Here is a 27908-nt window from a genome sequence, read left to right on the forward strand (position 1 = left end):
AAATTTTTCATATTATTTTTGTGCAAAAATGTGTGATCTGTCGCAATTTTATCCATATTGGAATGTATGCCTGGTTATCGATGCAAAAGTGTCCAAGTCACATTTATAAATTGCAACTTCTCACTCCACAGAGGGCAGTAAAAAGTGAAGACAAACAGATAGAAGTGTTATATCTGAAGCTGTGTTTACACCATGCATGCGCGTTGCATTTTTTTAGTCCGCAATTTTCCAAACCTGCAGTGATTTTTACTCTGGTTTTGGAATTTTGATGCAAAAAGACATCATGTGAATGTAGCTTAAAGATTCACCTTATGTATCAAACAAAAATAATGGCAATACAGCTGCAAACAAAATTGACAGTCCCAAAGTTAGGAAACTGTCCAAGATAACCATTTAGGCAAAAACCGTGCTTCTGACAACTAATTTGACATTCAGCCAAGAGTTTCCATTAAGCTCTAGAAAAAAAGACGTTGAAATTACTGTGACAGTTAGAAAACTGTTTTATATTTTTACTTGAATTCTTCATAGCTGTGTAATATCTGTCATGATTCTGATTGATGTCACTCTGCTCTTCTGCAGAGCCAATGCTTGGTTTTGTATTATTTCCTGGTAGTCTGGTTGTTGACGGTTTCTGGCCCTGTGGGATGGGCCTGTTCGTTGGAGCCACGTTCCAGGTGATTGCCCTATTTTATTTTAGAGCTAATTCACGCGGAACACCAGCTAGTTATAGTTCCTGTGTTGAACCAGTTGTTGCTGGCTCCTGTAAGTGACTGTCTTGATCTTGTCCCGCTACCTTGTTCCTAGCACCCTCCTCTGCCTGTTTCTCCGACCGTGACTTGACTTCCTGACCTCTGGCTTATATCCTGACCTCGGCTCACCTCTCTCCCTCTGTCTCCAATGATTTGTGACCTGCTGGCAGCTCCAGTGTTTCATGGAGCATCGAAGGTCACAATTCAATACAAGTCTGAGAGCCTCGTTCTGGCCTTATTCTGGCTCTCATAGAGTTGTATCGAGTGCTTCTGATGTTCAGTCAGAAGTTACAGTCACAAAAAAGCGCTATAAGACTGGAGCAGCACAAAAAAAGCATGACAATTCCAGAAGGACAGGGGGCTGACATGTAAAGCACCACTCTAGCGCTGAGAAAAAAAACTAAAAGCTGGAGTGTTGCTTTAAGTTTCCCAATACTTTTTTCCAGATAGTGTATCTCACTATCGAAAAGAATATATTTTATGATCAGGATGACAAGGTATGGGTTGGAAACCGTAGAAGACTATTCTAAAACTGAACACAAGTGTAATCATTTCTATTGGCTCCAGTTCTGATTTAGCTACATTTACATAGCTGATGGTTGGCTTCTCAAATGTAATGTCTTGGTTGAGAAATTAGAAAGTTGTGCAGGACATTGTATATTAAGAGAACTCTATCTGGAAAACCTGCCAGCATCTCTTCCATTGTTCTGCATAACTTTCTAATTCCTCAAACAAGAAATTACATTTGAGAAGTCAACCAGCAGCCATGGAAATGTGGCCTTATAACTTACAGACTATATATTTATAGCCATGTAAAATATAGTCTTATAACATACTATTGTCTCTAACACCTAAACTGCGACAGCTGCTCTTTAAAGACCTGTAATCTTGAAAATTGATCATGATGACAGCGTGAACACGAGTATGAATAATGGGTATAAATTACAATTTCAGCTCAGGGTTTTGTTTTCTCTAAAAGCTACCTTGCTGTAGATACCATCAAGGCAGTATAATGGGGAATTCACTGCAGGGTGTGATCTAATATTACATTTTATTCCCTTTACGTTCTCGATCTCTATCAATTTCTCAAACTTTACCAGTGTTTATCATGTTTTATATGAGATGTTATTTTTATTGAATTTTTGTCTGGATTTTTAATATGGAAGCTTGTAATAAGTACTGAATAAAATGCCTGTTCAAAATGAACACTGATTTCTCAGTATACCTATCTTTATAACACAACCATGTTGTATTGTGGAGTTATATTTTATTTCTATTATGCAGTACAGTAATGTTCATTTATATATATTTGTATAATACAGTTGAAACCAGAAGTTTGCATACATTATCTAAAAAGACACATATGCATGTTTTTCTCACTATCTGACATGAAATCAGAATAAACCTTTCCTGTTTTAGGTCAGTTAGGAACCAAAGTTATTTATATTTGCCAAATGTCAGAATAATGAGAAAGTGAGTGAGAGAGAGAGAGAGAGAGAGAGAGAGAGAGAGAATGTTTTAAGGTATTTTTATTACTTTCTGCAAAGTCAAAACTTTACATACATTTCATTACTATTTGGTTACATTGCCCTTAAACTGTATGGGTTGGGGCAAATGTTTTATCTTTCCTCAAGCTTCTCACAACATTTGGTAGGAATTTGGGCCCATTCCTCCTGACAGAACTGGTGTATCTGAGCCATGTTTGTAGGTTGCTTTGCTCGCACCGGCCTTTTCAGCTTTGCCCATAAATTTTCAAGATGATTGAGACCAGGATTTTGTGATGGCCACTCCAAAACATTGACTTTTGTTATCCTTAAGCCACTTTGTAACCAGTTTGGCAGTATACTTGGGGTCCTTGTTAGGGATGAGTGAGTATACTCGTTACTACTCGGTACTCGCCGAGTAGTACAGTATTCGGGCTACTCGTTACTCCGCGAATATCCTTTTAATTACTCGGTAGGAGTAGCGAGTCCAATGTAAGTCAATGGGAAATGTGAGTAATTGTCTGCTGGACCCTACAAAGCAGTCTGGGGGCTGAATAAAAGGCTGATATGGAAGTATGATAAAGCGGTCTGGGGGCTGAGTAAAAGGCTGAAATGGATGCATGATTGTCTAAAACAATCATACATCCATTTCAGCCTTTTACTCAGCCCCCAGAGCGCTTTGTAGGGTTCAGCAGACAATTAATCAGCTGTTGCACGCTCCACGTCCGGGTCCTTTGCTCCCTTGTGCTGCGCTCTCCGCTGCTTCGCTCCCTGGTGCTGCACTCCCCACTGCCCGGTCCATTGCCTAACGTAGGATGGGGCGGGGAGGCGACGGGGGAGCGAAGCACCAGTCGGTTTCCCCCTCTAAACCCCTCTCTCATACTCACCGGCCCGGCGCTGCACGGCTGTCACACTGCTTTGGCGGCTTCTCCTCTTTTTAAAATGCCGGCCACTCATTATTCCATCTCATATTCCCTGCTTCCCCCGCCCACCGGCGCCTATGATTGCTTGCATTCAGACGAGCCCCCATGCTGAGTGACAGCTGTCCCACTGCAACCAATCACAGCCACCGGTGGGTGGGTCTATATCGTACAGCACAATAAATAAATAAATAAAAAAACGACGTAGAGTCGCCACCAATTTTGATAGTCGGCCAAGATAAAACAGACAGCTGGGAGTTGGTATTCTCCCCCTGGGGGGGCACATAGTTATGCCCCCCCCAGGGTAAGAATAGCGACCGGCAGCTGCTCCAGATTTGGCGCATCCATTTGATGCGCCATATCTGGCGTTTATCCCGGCTCATCCCAATTGCCCTAATGTGGTGGCAATTGGGGTAATAAGGGGTAATGACAGGTGATAATTGACACCTGTCATTAAGCCCTGGAGCGATGATATCAGAGCTGTCATTCTGCGACTTGGCGTCTCTCTGCCAGCGCTAAACTGTGACGGGCAGCAATGACATCATCGCTCCGATAACAGTGGGCTTTAGAGCTGTCATTCTGTGTTGGTTCTTGCTCTGAGCGGCAGCTTCATGTCACCGCTCAGTACGAGGACTGGATACAGCAGAGCCGGCCTTGGACCTTGGTTGTGGATTTACGTCAGAGCTGGGTATGTTTAGGGTTAATAAATGGGTTAAAGAGGGTGTCTGTGTGTTTATTTTTAAATAAAGGATTTTTATCTCTGTGTGTGTTTTATTAACTATTTAATTACAGGATTGGTAATATGGAGGTCTCATCGAAACCTAAATATTACCAATCCGGGGCTTAATGACAGGTGTCTATTATCACCTGTTATTAACCTCTTATTACCCCAATTGCCACCGCATCAGGGTAATTGGGATGAGCCGGGATAAACACCAGATATGGCGCATCTAATGGATGCGCCAAATCTGGGGTGGCTGCCGGTTGCTATTCTTACCTGAATAACTATGTGCCCCCCTCCAGGGGGAGAATACCAACCTCAAGCTGTCTGTTTTATCTTGGCTGACTATCAAAATTGGGGGGACCCTATGTCATTTTTTTTTAATTATTTATTTATTGTACTGCATGATATAGCCCCGCCCACCGGTGGCTGTGATTGCTTGCAGTGAGACAGCTGTAACTCAGCGTGGAGGTGCGTCTATATGCAACCAATAATAGGCGTCGGTGTGCGGGGAAAACAGGTAATACGATTTGCATTAATGAGCTGCCGGCATTTTCAAAACCATTAGAAGCCGCCAGAGCAGTGTGTCAGCCATGCAGCGCCATGCAGGTGATCAGTGAGTATGAGAGAGGGGGAGAGAGGGAGAGCGCGACCGACAGACTGACCAACAGAGAGAGAGACTGCCGACAGACAGAGAGAGATAGACTTCACCGATGGCTTTCTCGTCCGATGCTTCCCTCCGCCCCGCTGCCTCGCTCCCCCGCCTGGTGCTTCCCTCCCCACTGCCCGGTGCTTTGCTCACCTGCCACCTACCTGCCCGATCCTAAGTTAGGACCGGGCGGGGAGCGCAGCACCAGGGAGCAGGTAGTGAAGCACCAGGCGGGGGAGCGTGCATCAGCTGATTGTTTAAAAAAGCCGGCGGCTTTTTCCCGCCCGGCTTTTAAACAATCATGCATCCATTTCAGCCTTTTACTCAGCCCCCAGACCGCTTTGTAGGGTCCAGCAGACAATTACTCGCATTTCCCATTGACTTGCATTGGACTCACTACTTGTAACGAGTACCCAAGTATTAGGACCTACTCGTTATGAGTATAGCGAGTCCGAGAATTTCACTACTCGCTCATCCCTAGTCATTGTCCATTTAGTAGACCCATTTCCACTCAAGGTTTAAGTTCCTGACTGATGTCTTGAGATGTTGCTTCAGTATTGCCCCATAATCTTCTTTCCTCATGATGCCATCTATGTTGTGAAGTGCACCATTCCCTCCTGCAGCAAAACAACCACACATGATACTGCCACTCCGTGTTCCACAGTTGGGATGGTGTTCATAGGCTTCAAAGCTTCTCCCTTTTTCCTCCAAACATAATAATGGTCATTATGGCCAAATAGTTCAATCTTAGCTTTGTATTGAACCTCATCTTTGTTCTGTCATGTATACGTCTTTTGATGAGGCAGCGCGCCAGTTCACTCTGATAGCGTGCAGTCACTTGGCTGTTTTTGGGACGGAGCGTAGTTTGTGGATCATTGCTTACTGATGTGTTGTTCTCTTTCTTGTTCATTGTTTGAGGCATTTTGTACCTTTTTGGAGTGGGTCGTACAGGATGTTTCTGTTGGGGGTACCATCATACACTATTTGGATGATTTTCTTTGTATTGGCCCTAGGGATTCTCTTTTGTGCAGGTCCATTCTTGGGACCATGGAATAAGTTGCTTATCTGGTTGTGGTTCCCCTGTCTCCTGAAAAAACTGAAGGGACAAATTCTATCTGTATTTGATTTGTGGGTATTCTTATTGATTTAGAGAAATGGGAGTTTCAGCTTCCTGAACAGATAATGTGGTTGATGAGGTTTGAGGTTGCAAGGGCAAGGAGTTTGAGAAACTCAATTTGAGGGCGGGTTAATCCCTTTTGGGCAAGCTTAATTCTGCTTGTAGGGGAATTTCTATTGGGCAGGTTTTTTCTCACAGGTTCATCTTCTGGGGTTAGGGCTCCTCATTATTATGTGTGGTTGATAAGTGAGCACAAGGTGGATTTAGCAGTTTGGGGGGATATTTTGAAATGCAATAACAGTCGGTCATTGTTGATGGAGGAGGTTATAGACAATTTTGAACTTGATTTGTTTATGGATGCAGTCGACGGTTCAGGTTTTGTAGCTTCTTTTCATGGCCAATGGGGTACAGGTAGATGGCCCAAGGAGAGGCGATCAGTTGGTAAAGTAAAAAATGTTGCTCTTTTGGAGATTCTTTCAATACTTGTAGCAGTGACATTGTGAAGATAGCATTTTCATAATAAATGGCTTTGATTTAATTGTGATAACATAGGGGTAGTGTTGGCAATTAACAGCAATACTGCATCATCCCCTCCAGTAGTCAGAATTCTTAGGCAATTGATGTTGGAGTGTCTGTCTAGAAATGCTTGTATTACGGCATCACATGTGCTAGACGTTTAGAATTTGATTGCTGTTTCGTGCTCTCCCTTGATTAGGGTGTCGCTCTCTGGCAATACATGGGCAGTGTATCAATCAGTCTGGCAAATTTTGGAGAATATCGTAGGATGGTTTGGAGGAGCAGTGTCCAAAGATATTCAAGTATGGGGTATTAATGTTTTGGGGAGCATTTGAAAGTTGGTCTTTGTCAAAAGTGAATTATTTCATTTCTGGTTTTGCTTTACATTTCAAGTTGCTGGGTTGTGGGAACTTTTTTAATGAAATGTGCACTCAAGAGTTTGTGTGCAGGGGCGGGTTCAGAGGGATAGGAGGCGCTCCATTTCTTTTGGTTTGCTGGAACATTTGGGAAAATAATTGGTGTCAGTGTGTAGTGCCAACTTTGCGTCAAGTCTCTTTCAGTTGTTTTTTTCGCTGGCATTTTTAGGGGCCTTAACGGTGGGAAAGTTGGTTGCCCCCCCAAAGAGGCAGGCAGGAGGTTTTTTAGCCAGACACGTTGTGTTCACTGATGGAGGGCTGGAATTTTGGATTAAGAAATCAAACACTTATCAGGTTGGATGAGGCAATTGGGTGTTGTTGGGCGCTGTCCTCAGTTTGGTTATGTGTCATATTTGTAGTTTTAAGCATTTTAGAAGGCTATGGCCAAAGGTGGATGGCCCCTTGTTATCTCACATAGATAGTTTTTTTTTATAAAGGTATAAGTTTCAAAAATATTTAGGAACTGTTTAAGTGGTTTGGGCTTTAACTTGGACCTGACTCGCTTCGTTCCTCATTCTATCAACATTGGAGATGCTGCGGTGTACAGTCTGACCCCCAAAATCGTTTGGCACATTGGCCGACTGGAGTCTCAGCATTTCTTATTCTGTTAGGCCTCAGCGGCTGGTAGGGGTTTAATTTTGGGATAAGTAATTACATTCTGTTGTATATATCTGTGGTTGGGAATGGTCGTGTTGTTGGTCTGTTGTCTTTATATCTTTATATCTCCTTGGTTGATATGATGTATCTTAGGCCACTCATACGTGTAGTGTGGTGCCGTCCAGGTGGAAAAGAGAAAATAAGTGAGGCAATTGAGTTTCTCCAGGACAACAGCGGTCATTAGGTGACACTGAACAGCAGCCGACTATATGCTGTATCTCAGGGACTCCTGTGTAAAGCCAGATACCTGTACAGGGGTTAGAGGATGCAACCAGTGCAACCCCTGGGTTTATGGAATGGGAGTAGCTTGCGCCAAGCCTATTTGTGGTTGCCTTTTTGGAACTGCCAGGTGACTACGAACAGTGCTCAAGTGACAGATAGTTTCCCTTAAACATTGTTTTTAGACACATGCATGTGGCATTTAGGTATAATAGAGGAATCATTAAAAACTGTATTAGGAAGCTGAGAAAGCTCTCCTAATACCTCCTAGGGGTAGACTTTGCTGTCACGTTCCCTTTAAGACCACTTGCATATGTACTGTATCTCGAATATGACATATAGAAAAAGGTATTGCACAGCTGCATGCTTTAGCCTTAATAGAAATGTCCTACAGCCACGTTGTATGTGTTTTTTTTAAATTGTATTTTTTTCATTTAATTGCAGGGTCTGTAGCAAGAAACTTTTTTACAAAATCAAAGCTTCCTATCCCAGAACTTTCACACATTTGGTAAGTATGAAAGAACCAATAGAAAGCTGCGTTCCCACATGTTTGAAAGAATTCACACATACTTATTTATGGGGTATAGTATAGTTTGTTGATACATACAGTACACATTATTTTATTATATTCTATACAGAACTAAAGGTAAAAGGATAAACATTAACAGAGGAGGTCAAGCAACCAATGTGTGTCCAGGCTCCATCAAATGAACAAAGTGTTTGGATAGAGAACGTTAAGTCACCAGGATTTTGATACTCAATCAGAAACCAGCATAATGTAGACCCTGATTCTAGCAGTGTGTCACCTACTAGGCTACTGTCATATTGATAAAAGCACTGTTTTATCTGTTGCATTTTAACCAGTTTTCTGAATGCTGAGCTGTGTATAACCCCGCCCCCACCACAGATTGGCAGCTTTTTATGTACACTGTGCATAGGCATAAAGTTGCCAATTTGTGTGGATGCAGTTACAGTTAGGTCCAGAAATATTTGGACAGTGACACAAGTTTTGTTATTTTAGCTGTTTACAAAAACATCTTCAGAAATACAATTATATATATAATATGGGCTGAAAGTGCACACTCCCAGCTACAATATGAGAGTTTTCACATCCAAATCGGAGAAAGGGTTTAGGAATCATAGCTCTGTAATGCATAGCCTCCTCTTTTTGAAGGGACCAAAAGTAATTGGACAAGGGACTGCAATTAACTCTGAAGGTGTCTCCCTCGTTAACCTGTAATCAATGAAGTAGTTAAAAGGTCTGGGGTTGATTACAGGTGTGTGGTTTTGCATTTGGAAGCTGTTGCTGAGACCAGACAACATGCGGTCTAAGGAACTCTCAATTGAGGTGAAGCAGAACATCCTGAGGCTGAAAAAAAAGAAAAAATCCATCAGAGAGATAGCAGACATGCTTGGAGTAGCAAAATCAACAGTCGGGTACATTCTGAGAAAAAAGGAATTGACTGGTGAGCTTGGGAACTCAAAAAGGTCTGGGCGTCCACGGATGACAACAGTGGTGGATGATCGCCGCATACTTTCTTTGGTGAAGAAGAACCCGTTCACAACATCAACTGAAGTCCAGAACACTCTCAGTGAAGTAGGTGTATCTGTCTCTAAGTCAACAGTAAAGAGAAGACTCCATGAAAGTAAATACAAAGGGTTCACATCTAGATGCAAACCATTCATCAATTCCAAAAATAGACAGGCCAGAGTTAAATTTGCTGAAAAACACTTCATGAAGCCAGCTCAGTTCTGGAAAAGTATTCTATGGACAGATGAGACAAAGATCAACCTGTACCAGAATGATGGGAAGAAAAATGTTTGGAGAAGAAAGGGAACGGCACATGATCCATGGCACACCACATCCTCTGTAAAACATGGTGGAGGCAACGTGATGGCATGGGCATGCATGGCTTTCAATGGCACTGGGTCACTTGTGTTTATTGATGACATAACAGCAGACAAGAGTAGCCGGATGAATTCTGAAGTGTACCGGGATATACTTTCAGCCCAGATTCAGCCAAATGCCACAAAGTTGATCGGACGGCGCTTCATAGTACAGATGGACAATGACCCCAAGCATACAGCCAAAGCTACCCAGGAGTTCATGAGTGCAAAAAAGTGGAACATTCTGCAATGGCCAAGTCAATCACCAGATCTTAACCCAATTGAGCATGCATTTCACTTGCTCAAATCCAGACTTAAGACGGAAAGACCCACAAACAAGCAAGACCTGAAGGCTGCGGCTGTAAAGGCCTGGCAAAGCATTAAGAAGGAGGAAACCCAGCGTTTGGTGATGTCCATGGGTTCCAGACTTAAGGCAGTGATTGCCTCCAAAGGATTCGCAACAAAATATTGAAAATAAAAATATTTTGTTTGTGTTTGGTTTATTTGTCCAATTACTTTTGACCTCCTAAAATGTGGAGTGTTTGTAAAGAAATGTGTACAATTCCTACAATTTCTATCAGATATTTTTGTTTAAACCTTCAAATTAAACGTTACAATCTGCACTTGAATTCTGTTGTAGAGGTTTCATTTCAAATCCAATGTGGTGGCATGCAGAGCCCAACTCGCGAAAATTGTGTCACTGTCCAAATATTTCTGGACCTAACTGTATATCTTGATATATTTACTAGTCTTCTTCTGATAATGTCATGCTGATAAAACAGTGATTTTACCAAAACTTTACTAAGCAGCGCAGTAAGTGAAAAATAACTGGAATTAGGGACTCTTTCTCTATATTATGCTGCTCTCATATTTGGTGGCAAAAATCTAGAGATATATTCTGTTTTTTCTGTATTTTTTAGTTTGTTGATTTACAGAATCATACATTTTTCATATACAAGTGTTTAAATTCTGGTTACACCTATATATCACCAGTAGTCTGATTCTAAAAAATATGAAAGAACCTGGATTAGTCTGGTGTGTTACATTCACATGATAACCGAACAGGACTAAACATAGTTCCCATAATGAGAAATGACTCAATTTTATATTATCAAGTTATATGACTCTTGTAATTCAATTAATACTGGCCAGATGTGTAAATATGATATTCATGTTTTCTTCTGTGTTATTTTTTTATTATATAATTTTCTTTTGATCTGTTCTCTTTCAGGGACCTTAGTGATGTTGATTGTGATGGTGCTTTGACACTAGCAGAATTTTTTGCAGCTTTTCACCTTATTGTTGCTAGGAAAAATGGATACGATTTACCAGATACACTTCCCAAAACCTTGTTATCTGAAATAGTTAAGCCAAGTGAGTGACTTTTTTCCTAAATTTTTTATGAGAACTTGCAGTACATTTGTTTAGTATCTTCTACAGACCAAAATTAAACATATACTGTAGATTTACTCTTCACTTAGTTCACTTAGTTTCTTCACTAAAGAAACATAGATGTTTTCTCTTAACCCCTTCACACCCTGACTATTTTCCGTCTTTCATTTTTTTTGTTCCCCTTCTTACGAGAGCCATAACTTTTTTATTTTTTCTGGCAATCTTGCCATAGAAGGGCTTATTTTTTGTGGAACGAGTTATACTTTTAAAGGAAACCATACGTTTTAACATATAGTGTACTGAAAACTGCAAAAAAATCCCAAGTGTGGAAAAATGTGATCGCATGATTGTTTTTGGGATATTTTATTCACCGTGTTCACTATGTGGTAAAACTGAGATGTCAGTATGATGCTCTAGGTCAATACGAGTTTGTAGACACTAAACATATATAGCTTTACTTTTATCTAAGGGGTTAACAAAAATATAGAAATTTATCCAAAAAAGTGGCACACTTTTTGCGCCATTTTCAACGACCTGTAGCGTTCTCATTTTTCGGTATTTATGGCTAAGTGATGGCTTTTATTTTGTGTCTCAGGCTGATGTTTTTAATGGTACAATTTTTGTGCAGATGCTACATTTTGATCGCCTGTTATTGAATTTTGCGCAAACTTTGCAGCGACCAAAAAACATAATTTTGGCATTTGGAATTTTTTTGCTGCTATGCTGTTTACTGATCAGATTAATTGATTTTATAGTTTGATAAATCAGGCATTTCTGAATGAGGCGATACCAAATATGTGTATATTTTTTATTTTTTAACCCTTTAATATTCAATGGGTCTAATGGGGGTGATTTTAACTTTTAGGTTTTTTTAATTTTTTTATTTTTTATTACTTTTTTTCTATTTTACTAGTCCCCCTAGGGGACTATAAGGATCAGCAGTCTGATCGCTCAGTCATTTCTGTTGATCACAACTACACAGCTGTGATCACCAGAAATACTCATCTGTTGTTACAAGCAGCACTTGGCTCAGATCCACTCATCCCTGTGAGGCACACATGTCAGCTGTTCAAATCAGATGACATGTGCACAGATCACTGTTGGCTTCCCGCAGCAGCGGTAGGTAATTACAATTATATAGGTTAGGACGCAATGCTGCGGCCTGCGGTTGTTAAGGGGTTAAAGCGTGAACAACGTTTTAAGTTTTTTTTCATAAATACATAGTACATATGAAAATGAGCAACTTTATAATATATCTTATCAGATAAATTTGCTTTTTTCTCCTCCTGGACTGATCGTTCATTCTCAAAATTCTCAATTCCCAGGTAAAATCTTTCGTGAATGAAGATTTTTATAGTACTGAGATAGGAGATGGCAGTTGTTTTTTATAAGATTCTATGCAGGAAGGGGGAGGAGGAGCTTTAGCTTTAGCTCCTTCCTCCTCACTGCCCTTCATTTATACAATAGAATATTGTCAGTAGCCACTGCTGTCTCCTATCTCAGTAATATAAAAGCCTATAGTCACGGATGACAGATTTTCTCTTGGAATTGAGAATTTTGAGAATGAACTATTATTCCAGGAGGAGAAAAAAGCAGATTTGTCTGATAAGATATATTAAAAAGTTGCTCATTTTTATGTGTACTACGTATTTATTAAATAAAAATTTAAATTACACTTACGCTTTAAAGAATTGCTACCTTTTAAAATGTTTAGTATAAAGCAACATTACAAGCAAGATACAAAAGTTTGAAAAATACTTCCCCAAATATCAGGTAATTTTTCTCTTCTTCTATTTTTTCTGCATTGACCAGCCACTCTCACAAACTGATCAAATCTGTGTTCAATTCTGTTTTTAGTGCGTAATCAAATTAAATTTTCTTCCTAGAAAAGTCAGTGGGGGCTGAACAGAGAACGAGAAGAGGGACCTGAACAGAGAATAAGGCAGAGAGACACAGAGAAGCTGCTACAGCTTCTAGTGAGACTGCAAAGAATGAAAATGCTAAAAATTGTTGACTGCAAGTCATACAATAATGGCAAAAAGTGTTGCAACCCTTGAAATTGCTCTAGAAAATGAAGTATTCTTCTAGAAAATTATTGCAATTACACATGATTTGTTATACTCATGTTTATTTCCTTTGTGTGTATTGGAACAACATTTAAAACAAAACAAAAAAAAAAACCAGAGGGAAAAAAGGCAAATTAAACATAAGTTCTCACAAAACTCCAAAAATGGACCAGCCAAAATGTGTGGCGCCCTCAACTTCATATTTGGTTGCACACCCTTTGTAATAAACTGATCCCTTCCTATAACCATCAATAAGCTTCTTACACCTCTCAACAGGAATTTTGGACCACTCTTCTTTTGCAAACTCCTCCAGTGCCTTCTCCAAACAGCAATTTCAGCAGATCTCTGCACAGGTGTTCAATGGTATTTAGATCAGGACTCATTGCTGCCACTTCAGAACTCTTCAGCACTTTGTTTCCATCCATTTCTAGGTGCTTCTTAAAGTATTTTTGGGGTAATTGTCCTGCTGAAAGACCCTAGAATGTAGCTTTCTGACACTAGCCACTACATTGCCACGCAAAATTCTTTGGTAATGTTCAGATTTCATGGTACCTTTCACTTTGTAAAGGCACAATGCCAGAGGCAGCAAAACAACCCCAAAATATATTTGAACCGCTAACATATTTGACTGTAGATACTGTGTTCTTTTTTTTATAGGTCTAATTCCGTTTTTCATAAACAGGTGAAAGATGTGGTTTTCCAAAAAGCTCTATCGTGGTCTCATCTATTCACAAGATGCTTACCCAAGATCTAGGACACAAATCCAGCTTTCTCATATAGAGCACTATATTGTGACCCAAAATCCTTTTGTAATCTTCAGATTTTATGATGCCTTGCACACAGTCCAGACACCCAGTGCCAGAGGCAGTAAAGCAACCCCAAAACATATTTTAACCTCCACTATATATGACTGTAGGTATTGTGTTCTTTTCTTTGTAGGCCTCATTCCGTTTTCACTAAACAGTAGAATGCTGTGCTTTACCAAAAAGCTCTATTTTGGTCTCATCTGCCCACAAAAAGCAAAGCTTTCCAAGAACGATTTTGGTTTTGTCAAGTATATTTTGGCAAACTGCAGTCTAGCTTTTTTGTGTCTCTGTGTCAGTAGTGTGGTCCTCCTGGGTTTCCTGGCATATTGGTTAATTTCATTCAAATATCAACACATAATTTGCACTGATGCACCTTGAGCCTGCAAGACAGCTTGACTTTTCTTTGGAACTTGATAGTAGCTGCTTATCCACTGTCTGGACTATCCTGCGTTGTAACCTTTTATGAATTTTTCTCTGCTGTCCTCATCCAGAGAGTTTAGCTACATTGCTATGGGTTATAAATTTCTTGATTATGTTGTGCACCGTGAACAAAGCAGCACAAAGATCTGTGGAAATGGACTTGTAACCTTAAGTTTGTTGAACAATTTTGGTTCTCAAGTCATCTGACAATTCTCTTGTCGTCTTTCTGTTCTCCATACTTAGTGTCGCACACACAGACACACACTGCAAAGATTGATTCGACTTCTCCCTTTTTTTATATGGTTTCAGATGGGATTTTCATATTGCCCACATTTGTTACTTGCCACAGGTGACTTTGAACTAACATCATATGCTTAAAACTAAGTTGTTTACCCACAATTTTGGAATGGTGGCAACAATTTTGTCCAGCCATTTTTGGGATTTTGTGTGAAATTATGTCCAATTTGCCTTTTTTGCTGTATTTTTGTGCTGTTCCAATACACACAAAGGAAATAAACATGAGTATAACACAATATATGGAATTGAAAACATTTCTGTTAGAAATACTTCATTTTCTAGAACAATTTCAAGGTCTCAACTCTTTCGACCATGGCTGCGTTATGGCCAGAAATAGTGTTATTGCTCTTATGCACACATGACAACTTAGTCTGAAAAGTCACCTGAAATGAAAGTTACACTTTAAACATTGGTACATTCCATAATTTCCTTTTAGGTCAAATGTCATAGAGTTGTATGGACAACAAAATGATACCAATGAAAATGTCATGAATCCCTAACAGAGCTCCATTAAGGGAAAATTAAAAAGTTATGTCTCTCAGAAGGCTGCAACACAAAAATAAATGATTATTTTTTTATTTAATTTATTTTTTTTATACACAAAGGTAGTAAAACATTAAAAAAAACCAATACAGTAACAGCTCTGTATTATCGCCTATTTTCACCTTCTACCATAAATGCACGCATTTGCTGGGTAGCAAAGAGATGGTAGACTTGAAGAGTTCTACACACAAGTGTTTATTTTGACCCTCCAAAAAGTATCCCAATTATGGAGTTTGTGCATCGTGGTTGCAGTGTGTTGTATCCCTTGAAAACAAATCAGCTGTTTTGGCGTTCTCACCCCTCATTAATGCTTAGTCCCCCTTTTAAAAGAGCAAAACAATGTCAGAAACACCACTACATAAAAAAATATATTTTTTTTTTCTAAATTCAGCCATTACTGGTTAAAGTAGTAGGTTTTGTCCAATCGAATAAAAGCATCTATCTGACTTGTGTGGATTCTACTGTATCCCTTGGGTGTGTTCCTATCCAACACAAGAGATTGGTAATCGCCTTGAAAAGAGCAGTCTGAAATGCAAGCTATAATTTTCAATTTGAAGAGACTCTGACAGCAGGTTTTTGCTACCTCATTTGACAGCATGATGTAGGAAAAGTAACCCTGAATCTAACAATGTATCTCTTAGCTTACTGGGTGCAGCAGTTATGACACAATTAGTGTTCTTAGATGTAGCAGATTTCAGAAAGCAAAACCCATCCACACAACAACTTTAAATGTACATTGTCTATAGACAGTGAATTTCTTATCAGGGAAGGGGCATGGTCGTACCAAAGCTCAAGTGCACTGTAGTCCAGAAAGTGATAATCAACTGATGATAAAACCATTGTAGTTAAACATGTGACACATCACTGAATTCAGTGTTTAATTGCCTATATCCTGCTGTCTTGAGATTACATAGCAAAAAACTGTTGACGGATGCCCTTTAACTGAGCCATACATCTCTTATAACCAGGGCTGTGGAGTCGGTAAGCCAAACCTTCGACTCCGACTCTGACTCCGACTCCTCAATTTCTCTTGCACCGACTCCGACTCCGACTCCTACATATATTGCTTATAGTTAGGTGAAAAATTTATTGTAGTACATGAACATGTGTATGTGAACATCAGACATTTAATAATTTTTACGATACAATAATCAAGATATCTGGATAGAACATAAAATATATTTATTGGAATACAACTTTAGAACACAAAAAAACTAATAAATTGTAAATATGTAATACACTATGTAATATACAGTAGATTACATATATATCTTGTGTGTATGTGTGTATGTATATATATATATATATATATATATATATATATTGTATTACATATTTACAATTTATTAGTTTTTTGTGTTCTAAAGTTGTATTCCAATAAATATATTTTATGTTCTATCTAAATATCTTGATTATTGTATCATAAAAATAATTAAATGTCTGATGTTCACATTGCACTACAATACATTTTGACTTAAATATAAGCATTATGCTAAATGTTATTATTTAGTAAAATATTCAGCACATTCTGCATTGCACTACTGTCCCCAATTTATTATATATTTTAGGAGTCGGAGTCGGTGCATTTTATACCGACTCCGACTCCACCAAAATGAGCTCCGACTCCGACTCCACAGCCCTGCTATAACCCCCGCCCCTCATATGTTTCCACTCATGGAAGCCAATCTAACATGCTAGGTATGGAGAAGTACCCAGCAAACATCAGAAGGAAAGGGAAACCCTGTGTCTAGGGAAGGGGGAGATGGTGACCCCTTACTGAACCTACTGCTGGTCCCTGCATGAACTACTTATTTACAAATGACTCAGGTAGAAGTTCAGCAACGTTTCAGCAACAATACCACAGATGAGTGCAAGCCACCTGCTTACATCCAGAGCCTGAATGTACTGAATATCACCAGCATAAGTTCAGAAGTTCAGGGAAAATGAGAGTATTTAAACCCAGGGGGAAATACAAATGATTATCAGCTGATAGGAAGAGGAGCTCTGCTGGGTCATAAAGGGAAAAGGATGAAAACCATGCAGAGGAGATACCTAGTACACTGAATACTAACAGCAGGAATAATAGAAAGTCAGGGAGCATTTTGCATGGCCAAACTCTGTAACTTTCTATTACCAGACACTATAGTACTGTCTGTAACCCGTGACACAATCATCTGGCTTGCCTACATTGCCTTTACGATTTTGGCTGGCCATGTGTACATAACATATGCCAAAGTGGTTTTCAAAGTCTCCTTCATTCATAAAAACAATAATTGACAGTACTGATTTAATAGATGCAATGCCAGGATAGCACAATACCTATAATGAAGGAGCACTGTGAGTGCTACAATAACAAATTTGTCACCCACTTTTGAAGTTACAGCACTTGACCCATCACTTGTCCAGATGTGGTGCAACTTAAGAAAAGGAGCCATGGTCATTTTAACTATAAGAATTGGGGCACGCTAATTGATCACACACTTATGGCTTGTTATTTAGTTGCTTTCCCATCAATTCATACTGTGAAAAAACTCTAATTCAAGAACACTAATATAGAATTATTTCTTAAAAAACTTTATACAGTTGGTTTCTAAGATAAGAAATACAATAATTGCATGTATTATTCATTTCACAGCTCCTGTGAATCCTGGAACAGATGGTGTATATGAAGGATATCGTGGAACAAACCCAGCATGCTCAGCCAGGAAGGAGGTAAGACATTATTGATTCCAACAGAGCTGGGTCTTCTCACAGTGAAGTTCAGTGCAGTCAGATTATAAAATGCATCAAAAACTATTTAGGAATGAGAAGTGATTATTTTAAAAAACCAACCTGCAAGGATATAAACCCCCATTAAATTCCTGGTGCATACGATGAACATAGCTATAGGGTCCTATCTACCGCAGAGGATTCTTATAGCATTTGTTGGGGAGTAATGCATATTTTCTAAATAGTTTGGTTATCTGCAATATTCAATATAGGATGCATAAAAAATGTTTTCTGCACTTTATACACTTTTTATAATGGGAGCCTATGTGCAATATTAAACTTTAGGGCTCATGCCCACGTTGCGTACTCACATGCATTTACGCTGCGTATAGCACTGCAGCGTAAATGCATGCGTCCTGCGTCCCCTGCTCTATGTAGATTGTGCATGATACGTGCGCATGATGCTTTTATGAACACAGCGATTTGGATGACAAAATTTTGACCCAAATCCATGCATTCATAAAAGCAGCATGTCAATTATTTGTGCGTTCTGGATGCAGCTCCCACTCAGTCTATGGTGGGGGCAGCATCCCGAACGCATGAAATCGGCTTTTTTCTATAGAAAAACTGCATTTATTCTGCAGTGTTTCTGCAGCGATTTGAAGCGCACATGTGCTGTCAAATCGCTGCAGAATATTCAGCAGTTACGTGCGCATGAGCCCTTACTCTACAAATCCAGTTTGAACAGAATTTCAAGTTCTCCATATATATTAGATTAAGGGTATGTGCACATGTTGAGTATTTGGATGCAGAAATTTCTGCACTATTTCTTCATCTCTTGGCAGGAAAAACGCAGCGGCAAAAACGTGCATTTTGCCACTTTTTCGATGCATTTTTGCATGCGTTTTTCTAGTATTTTTTGACACCAGGGTGTGTGCCAATAATTTCTCTAAGGTGTGAAAGTATGGGAGTCTCACAAAGAGAGAACTAAGTCAGTGCAAGCAAATGAGCAGATCAAGGTTAAAAATCAAACAACAATCACACATAACCATTATAATATGTGTAATACACCAGTAAACAATGCAGGAAAATAGTTACAATATGAATATGCCCCAGGAATGCCCAAGGGCCATTTGACACTCATTCTGACACTCAGGCCAAATAGATTATTATATATTTCTGTAGCATTTACTGTTGTCTAAAAATGCGTAAAAATAACAATAAAAAATGCTACCAAAATGACACAAATCTGCAATTATTTATATACCTGCGCTTTCATAGTGCTTTTTACTGACTTTGTTGAAGTCAATTGTTGAAAAAATGCTATGAAAATGCTGAAAGCTTTGACATTCTGCAGATTATTTTCTGCACCAAATCTGCAAGTCACAAATAAGCAGCGTGTGCATGACACTTCAGGATTCTCATTAACTTTGCTGACATCAGAATTCCCCTCTGGTTTTATTACAAATCTGCAATCAAAAACACGTTAAAAACGCAATGTGTGCACACAGCTTTAAAGTGTCTGGACCCATCAATTTCAGCAGATCCAACAGTGCATCTGATGTGTGTGGGGATATCTGTTTGTTTGTTTTTTAAATCAGATACTTTTTTATTAAAACAGAATACATACAACAGAATAACAAATCGGCATCCAAATTAAGTTTATCACATCTATTACCCCTTTAACTCCCCCTCCCGCCCCCCCCACCCCACCCCGGCAGCAACACTTCTCCCCGATACTACATCCCATTTAGTACACACTTAGAATACCCTCCAACTGCAGTATAGCAACCATTCCGTTCACCCCAATGTGCAGGAGGAACAACTAGTAACACAAATAAAACAAAACACACACATCAGAGGTCTCCGACGGCTATCCCGATCCCAGACCAGTTTACTGGTCCATCACTCGTCCTATGCACATTGCAGCCAAGGAGACCATAGCATCTCAAACATTTTAACATTCCCCCTTCTTTCATACACTCCCTGTTCCAGCTGAAGAATACATTTCACCCTTTTAATGTACTCTCCCCTGGTCGGGGGGTCTTTTTTTAATCCAGGACCTGGCGATTAGCTTTCTTGCCGCATACAGCAGCCTAGCAATGGCAATTTTCATAGTATTTTCCACCCCAAGCTCCTCAACATATCCCAATATGCATAGCAATGGTTCCCTGGGAAGGACACACCCATATGTTCTTCCTATCATGTGGATAACCTTAGTCCAAAAGGAGACCAGTCTCGGACAAGACCACATCATATGAAAAATACCTGCGTCAGATCCCTGACACCTTGGACACTCCGAATTCCTTTTCAACCCCATTTTAAACATCAGTAAGGGAGACCTATATACCCGGTGAATCACGTATAGGTGAGATAGTCTGGGCGGTTCGCTCATGGAAAGTTTAGGGACATACTCTAAGATACTCTCCCACACCTCCTCCGTTATCGGCCCAACTTCCTCCTCCCATTTAGATTTAGTTTTAATTGGGTAGTCTAAAAGAAAGGTATGTAATATATCTTTATACGTGTCAGAAATGATCCCTTTAGTGCTTCCTCCCCACTTACACACATACTCCAGTACCAGGTCAGTCTGTATGTCCACACTTTGTTTAGCCGCTTGGGCTGCAATCGCATGTTTTAATTTACTGTAGTGGAGCCAGCCAGATGCCGGTAACTGAAACTCACTCTGTAACTGTGGGAACAATTTCAAAATTCCTCTGTCCAATATCTGATGCATGTTTATTACACCCTTGCGTCTCCATTCCTCAGTATTCCCCATTTTCTGAATCTCCAGGAGATTACTGTTATCCCAGATAGGTGTAAACTTAGTTAATCGGGTCACCCCTCTCACCCTTTTCGGCCTATCCCAGGTCTTGTTTATAAGTACCATTGTAGGAGACGTTCCACCCAGGATCCCCACCGCACCACCATCCTCTAGTCCCATTACCAATGGACTTCTACCCACTATGTATTCCAGCACTTCTTTAATGCCCCCATCTTTCTCTCGATCAGACCAGCCCCTGAGGTGTTGACATTGCGCCGCCATATAATACAATTCTGGATTTGGGATTGCTAGACCCCCCTCATCTTTCGGCCTTTGTCTCTAATCGCACCCTAGGCTGCTTTTTACCCTACACCAGCTCCCTAAACAGCGAGTTTATCCCTTTAAATCTTTTCTTTGAAATACAAACAGGGGCATTGTGCAGAATGTATAGGAGTTTAGGCATTACTACCATCTTTAGTAAATTAACCCTTCCAACAACTGACAAATGTAGCTTGTTCCAGGCGTCCACTTTGGCTCTCAATTTTTTAAGAAGCGGCCATAAGTTCACCTGTATGTATTTTTCTACTGGCAGAGATATCTGGATACCTAGATATTTAAATTCGTCCACACTCTTCAATTTGTTAGCCCCAGTATCATCATTTGTCCAGGTTACGTCCCCATCCACTTTAAAGAGGCTCGATTTAGACCAATTAATGGTCAGTCCCGAAACTTCTCCAAATTTCTCTATTATCTGCATGGCATGATCCAATGAGGCTGACAGATCCCCCAAGAAAAGTAATAAATCGTCAGCATAAAGAGCTAGTTTCTCCTCTAAATGCCCATACCTAAATCCATGGATCTCCTTCGATTTCCTAATGGCCGCAGCCAGAGGCTCTATTGCAATAGCAAATAGGAGCGGCGATAGTGGGCAGCCCTGTCTCGTTCCCCGGTGCAACTCAAACGCTGAGGAGGTCATACCGTTAACTCTAACTTTAGCAGCAGGCCTATTATACAACAGCTGCACCCACTTTACAAACCATGAGCCAAAACCCATATGTTGCAACACTTTCCACAGATACCCCCATTGAACACTATCGAATGCTTTCTGGGCATCTAGCGAAGCGATCACCCTCCAGCCAGGGTTGTCAGGCGGCAACTGTAGATTAAGATATAATCTCCTGATATTAGCAGCTGTCGACCTATTGGACATGAACCCTGATTGGTCCATATGTATTAGGTTAGATATAACTCCAGTCAGCCGGTTTGACAACACCTTAGCCAGAAGCTTCACGTCCGCTGTTAATAACGAGATTGGTCTATATGAGTCTGGAAGCCTCGGATTTTTATCCTCCTTAGGAATTACTACTATTATTGCTTCTCTCATAGATTCAGGCAATACACCTTCCCCCTCCGCCACCTCAAAGACTTTCAATAGTTTGGGTAAGAGGATTTCTTCTAACTGTTTATAAATTTCAACTGGTAGCCCGTCTGCTCCCGGTGCCTTGTCAGTGCTCATGCCATGCAGAGTGCCCTCCAGTTCATCAATAGTAATAGGTGACTCCAGTGAGCTGCAGCTATGATTGATAATAGATGACCAACTTTTTCTCCCTCCTCATAAAAATGCAATTTTTGGAATGCCTGCTTCCTTACCGCCTTCTCCAAAGGCATCTTATTAACCTGTTCATGCGCCTGCCTAAGATTTTGCTTTGCGTCCGTAGTATTACTCCAAATTGCTTCCAGCACTGCCTTATCTAAGGCCTCCAGGCTATCTTTCTCATCCTGCCTCGTCTGTGTTTTACGTTTACAGATATCCCTGAACAGGAACCCCCTGAGGTATGCCTTCATCGCATCCCATACCACCAGGGGACCAGTACTACCCTCGTTGTGGATAAAGAACTCCCCAAGATCCTGTTCTATATTCCCCATATTAATATGACGGATCCATGCTGGATGAAGCTTCCACTCTCCCCTCCTTCCCCCTGTCAGGATCCCCCGTCGTATGGACACTAGAATCGGGCTATGATCTGAAATCACTCTTGTCAGATATTGCACTTCGCCTATCATTGCATCCATCAGATCACTAGCTAGAGCCATGTCAATGCGGGACAGAGTGTTATGTGAAGCCGAATAACAAGAGAAGCAGGATACCCTCCCATTCCTCACTCGCCAGGCATCCACCATTCCAAGTTCCCCAATAAGAGTCCCAAACAAAGTCATACAACTATCCTGGATACCTGGAGGTCTACTACTCCTATCCCAGTACAGATCTATCACATTATTGAAGTCCCCCACCAGTAAAAAAGGGATTACTCCCCCCTTCTCAGAGAACTCCCTTATCTCCCTTAGTTTGGTGCACATATATGGAGGTGGTATATATTGCAGCTATACACATGAGTCTGCCAAATATTTTACACTTGACGGCCACACACTGTCCCTCTTTATCCACATACACTTCTATCTCTTCATATTGCACAGAGTTATGGATCAGCAGTGATACACCCCTTGCATAGTTGGAAAAGGTGGAATGATAGGCCTTCTGCACCCATCTCCTATTTAAAACATGTGTTGTCTCCTTTGTTAGATGCATTTCTAGTAGACATATTACTGACGGGTTCTGGTCTTGAACATATTTAATTATTGCCGCTCTACTAGACCTATCTGATAACTAATATTCCAACTCAACACCTTAATTCTATCCCCCATTATCCCACCCAGTAAAACCATCAAACCTTGTAGTATCTCCCCATGCTGCCTCTACCCTACCCATTTCCCGCCTCCCACCCTGCTGCCCTCCCCTCCTGCTCCCCACCACTTCCTGTTTTTGAGTACTCCCGTGAAGCATCGGGTTTTCCAAACCTGTCCCACCTCCCTCGCCTTCCCCTCTTAGGCCTCTTTCACACATCAGTATTTTTCATCAGTGTTTCGTCAGTGTGTCATCAGTGTTTGGATGCCAAAACCAGGAATGGAACTTACAGAGAAGAACTATAGTTGAAAGACTGACACCTGTTCTGTGTTTTGGGGACACTCCTGATTTTGGCATCCAAACACTGATGAAACACTGATGCAAAATACTGACGTGTGAAAGAGGCCTTAGACACATTTTGAAACTCGTCCCTTTTCCAACAATTCTCCACTCCCACCCTTTCTATGTTTAATCATATTCCACTCAACCAATATAACAGTAAAATGGCGAACAGTAATTAAACTGGAATCTCAAATTGTAAACACCACCACCGTGCCTAATTAGGCAGTCCCCATGTCCTGCGAAGCTCACATCAAACCCTTTGCATTCCCCCTGCATACTACCTCAATTCCAAAGGGAAGGAGGAAAAAATAAAAAAAAGGGGGGGGGGGGAGAAAAGAAAGAAAAAACAAGAAGGGTCCCCTGTAAGCTCCTAAGGATGTCGTACAGCCTCAGCCGGCCTTCTCCAACACACTGGAGATTCAGACAGTCAGCTCATTCCTTCAAACGGATCCGCTTTTCGTTTGCGTCCAACCACTGCATGGCTTCCTCCGGAGTTGTAAAAAAGTGCACCTGCTCCAACGCTGTCACTCTTAGCTTTGCCGGGAACATCATTGAGTATTGCACTCCAATCTCTCGCAGGCGCCTCTTTACTCCAGTAAAAGTCATATGTAGCTTTTGAACAGAAATGGAGTAGTCCGGGTATATGGAAATTCTCTGGCCGTCAATCATAAGATCCTCCATGTCTCTTGCCTTTCGCAGTATAGTGTCCCTGTCCCTGTAGTTGAGGAGCTTGGCTAGCATAGTGCGAGGGCCCCTGCCTGCTGGTTGTGGCTGCATCGGGACTCTGTGTGCACGTTCCACGGCATAGAGCTTGGATAAGACATTAGCACCAATTTTTTCCTTAAGCCGGTCTTCTACATATTCAGTGGGGTTTCTTCCTTCTGCTTTCTCAGGGATTCCGACAATCCTGATGTTATTCCTTCTAGAGCGATTCTCTAAATCATCATTTTTTGCCATGATTTCAGCTATCTGCTGTGCAAATGTTTTTTCAGACTTTTGTAGTTTTGTAATATGATCCTCTGTTATCCCCACTCTTTCCTCCACAGCTCCTGTTCTCAGGTCCACTTTTTTGAGGTCTTTCTTAATGCCAGCCACCTCTGCCTGTATTCCTGCAACTTGTTTTGTCAGGGTAGTCAGAGCTTCTTTACAAAAAGACACCACTGCAAAAACGTTCTTTAAAGTGGGGTTTTCTGTAGCCTCCTCTGCACTATGTGCTTTCTCCACCTCTCCTGTATTATCTTGCTGCTCTTCACCATCCCCCCATCTCATCAGAGCTGGCATTGTCTTCCCCCTCCTCTCCTTTCTCACCTCTGTTATCTATATGCTGAAGTGATTTCTCTGGAGTCCAGGCAAACTTCTCCAGCCTTGCAGCAATCTGCATCCTCTGCTGACAGGCTGCATTAACTTTCTCAGCTTCCTGCCTTATCATGGCACCATTTTGAAAGCTGGGGACTTTCCCGCCTCCAGTATCTTTTTGCCTGCGACGGACCATGGCACCGCTCTGCATCCACCAGACTCACCCCAGACAAGTCCTCATCACCTTATCTTTCATACAGCTGGCTGAGGCAGTGATAACAGCAGTGTTCAGGTATTTATCATGGGTGTGTGCAGGAGAGCTCCACAGACACGTCTCCTCACATTGCCGTCCAGGCCACGCCCCGTGGGGATATCTGTTACCTCCCCACAGAAGATGTTGGGGAAGAGAATGATGAATGATCCGGCCAGCATCGGACTGGAGTGTCTGGGGCCCACCAGAGGAATTGACTCCAGGGACCCACCCTACAGCGATATGCAAATACCTGTTAGCCGTTATCCCCATAATAGTGGAGCATCGACTGTGAAGCACAGGTGGTTCCTGCACATCTCCTCTGCAGCATAACTGATGTACAATTACAGTAGTTTGCAGTACGGGGGATCTTTGGTGAAAACAAGTGATCACCGATCCACAATTTAGTTAGATGATCACTTATTGAATGAATGGATCAGGGAACGAGTCAAACATGTTCTCCACTTTCAACGGGATAAAAGTTGCCGATCGGTGCAGGTCCCAGCAATCAGTCCCCACAAATGAATAAGTTATCACTTATCCTTAGGCCACGTTCAGACGTTCAGTATGTTACATCAGTATTTCTAAGACAAAACTAGGAGTGGGTGAAAAATACAGAGGTGTTTCTATTAGACTTTCCCTCTGATTTTACTACTCCTGGTTTTGGCTACTAATACAGAGGTAAAATACTGACCAAATACTCAACATGGGCACATGGCCTTAGAATAGGTGATTACTTAGCATATTTGCTACAGTGTAATAGTCACAGAACAGGGAGGGGTTAAACATTCAAGTATTTAATCTTTACTGGAAATAATCTTCCCTTTATTGATAGAGAGAGAAAGTGACCTCCAGATACAACACAATCCACTCTACGAAGACCAATAATGCCACATACAATGGAGAAATACCGCCACACCGTGACCAATAACATATTACCACCACATAGTAAACGAATACAACCACATACAAGAGAGAAAAACCGCCACACCATAATCAAAGCGCATAATGAAAGAATATTACCACATACAAGGGAGAAATACACCTTAACACTATGACCAGACCATATAAATGACCAAATAATACCACATACAACAAAGAAATACCACCAGCTATTTTTCACATTTTCACTCTTACATATAGCTATTGGATTTTTCAAGTCAGTATTCACACAGCAGTTTCTGCTATTTCATGTATTCCCCTTACATAGTCACTGGTGTGCATACCTTATCTCCCCATAGTGATGTTTTTTAGGTTTTTGCACCCAGTTTAGACTTAGAATGGTGTTCCAAACGTTATTTCTTATTTGTTAGTAGTTTTTCGTTTGTGAACCCTCCCCAACCACACCTATTGCCAATCCATATCATACGCATAAATAGCCTGGGTCTCAGCTTCCCATACACGGTAAGTTTTTTAACTGCATGAGAGGACACACACAAGCAAGGGACCCCAACGTAGAGAAATACTTTGGCGTAGTGTTGGGGCTCTATTGCATTGATCAATTCAGTAGCTAAATTTCTCTTGATTCATATGTTCATGGCAGTAATGCAGATGCCATTTCTCACATTTTCACTCTTACATATAGCTATTGGATTTTTCAAGTCAGTATTCACACAGCAGTTTCTGCTATTTCATGTATTCCCCTTACATAGTCACTGGTGTGCATACCTTATCTCCCCATATACATGTAATACACTGATTTACCAGTGACATCTCTAGCTGAAGTTATTCATCTTCGCTTTTCCTCTTCACCCGGCACTGACCGCCATCACTTCTTCCTGCCATGACGCGACTCTGCAGAAAATAACACACAGTCACCTATAGCCGATCACTTCCAGAGCACATTCCTCACTTTTCCCCCAATTTCTGCACCATGTCAGACTTTTGTTCCCCCCATGGAAGACAGTATCCTCAAAATTAAATTATATTACAGCAGTAATAATGTCCCCTAATTTGCCCCTAAAGTAATTATATTCCCCATTTGTCACTATAAATCCATAATGTATGTTCCTCGTTCTGGCCCCATATAGTAATAATATCTCCCATCCTGGTCCCCTTTACTTAATAATCTCTCCATCCTGGCCCCCTTTATTTGATAAAGCCTCCCATCCTGGGCCCCTATGTTCCCTCAAATGATAGTTCATTCCTGAGGTGGAGAGACAGAAGCTGGTAGTGATTGGACGTGGAGCTCCCGTGATGTCACAATGTAATGTGAGCCATGAATCGTGATTACTGACAGCGTTAAAATGGTGCCAGCACCAGAGGTGAATACAGGGTCTTTTATTTTAGCTGGGGGAAACAAGGAGAATCAGAAGAGGTTGTTAATTGCTTCCTGTAAAATAAATATCAGCAGGGAGAAAGGGGATAATACATAACTTTTATTAGAATTATTTAAAAAAATTGCGTAGTGCTGCAATTCATAAAATATTTTTTTGTGCAAAAAAATGAAACAATACTCATGTCCAAGAGGACCAACAAAGATAGTGTTGGAGCCCCCTCGGTGGTGTCCGTCAGTAATAGACCATAATCACCAGATGGACATTGAGGGGCTTCAACACCAAATTAGTGTCCAAGATTCATAGACACTGTAAAGTGATGACTGCTATGAGCCGGGTAAACAGGGCATCAACCTATAATTCTATCTATTAGTCAGGTTAGGGTCATAGGAGGATATATTCCAGTGGGAACCAAGCCTCCCAATAGGACTCACCAGTGTAATATACAGTGTGGGGTTAATAAATCCCCCAAAAAACAAGCTTTTCATACATGTAAACACCAAAAATTACCACCATAACCTAACAAAAATCCATCCAAGATCACAGTGGTGTTTCCTGGATTTAATTCAGAGTATAGTCACGGCAGTAAACATATAGGTATAATTATTGCCTCTTGCTTATAATATCTGGCTCATTTATACATCATACAATTGTACATAGGAAATGGAATGGTCTCACCCAGTTGTAGGTGCAGGTCAGTTGTTAGAAGGGGGTCATCAGGATAGATAG

At 40.9% G+C, this 27908-nt stretch overlaps 1 protein-coding gene across 2 annotated transcripts in view; it reads left to right on the plus strand.

Moving 5' to 3' along the window:
- The window catches only part of REPS2 (RALBP1 associated Eps domain containing 2), a 293374-nt gene that overhangs the window by 173821 nt on the left and 91645 nt on the right, over positions 1-27908 (plus strand). For both annotated transcript variants that reach the window (XM_075336286.1, XM_075336285.1), the window contains exons 7-9: positions 7893-7956; positions 10567-10709; positions 17495-17571. In XM_075336286.1, coding sequence (XP_075192401.1) covers positions 7893-7956; positions 10567-10709; positions 17495-17571 — 284 coding nt within the window. The remainder of the gene's footprint in view (positions 1-7892; positions 7957-10566; positions 10710-17494; positions 17572-27908) is intronic.

This window comes from Anomaloglossus baeobatrachus, chromosome 2, assembly GCF_048569485.1.
Source record: "Anomaloglossus baeobatrachus isolate aAnoBae1 chromosome 2, aAnoBae1.hap1, whole genome shotgun sequence".
Taxonomy (NCBI): Eukaryota; Metazoa; Chordata; class Amphibia; order Anura; family Aromobatidae; genus Anomaloglossus; species Anomaloglossus baeobatrachus.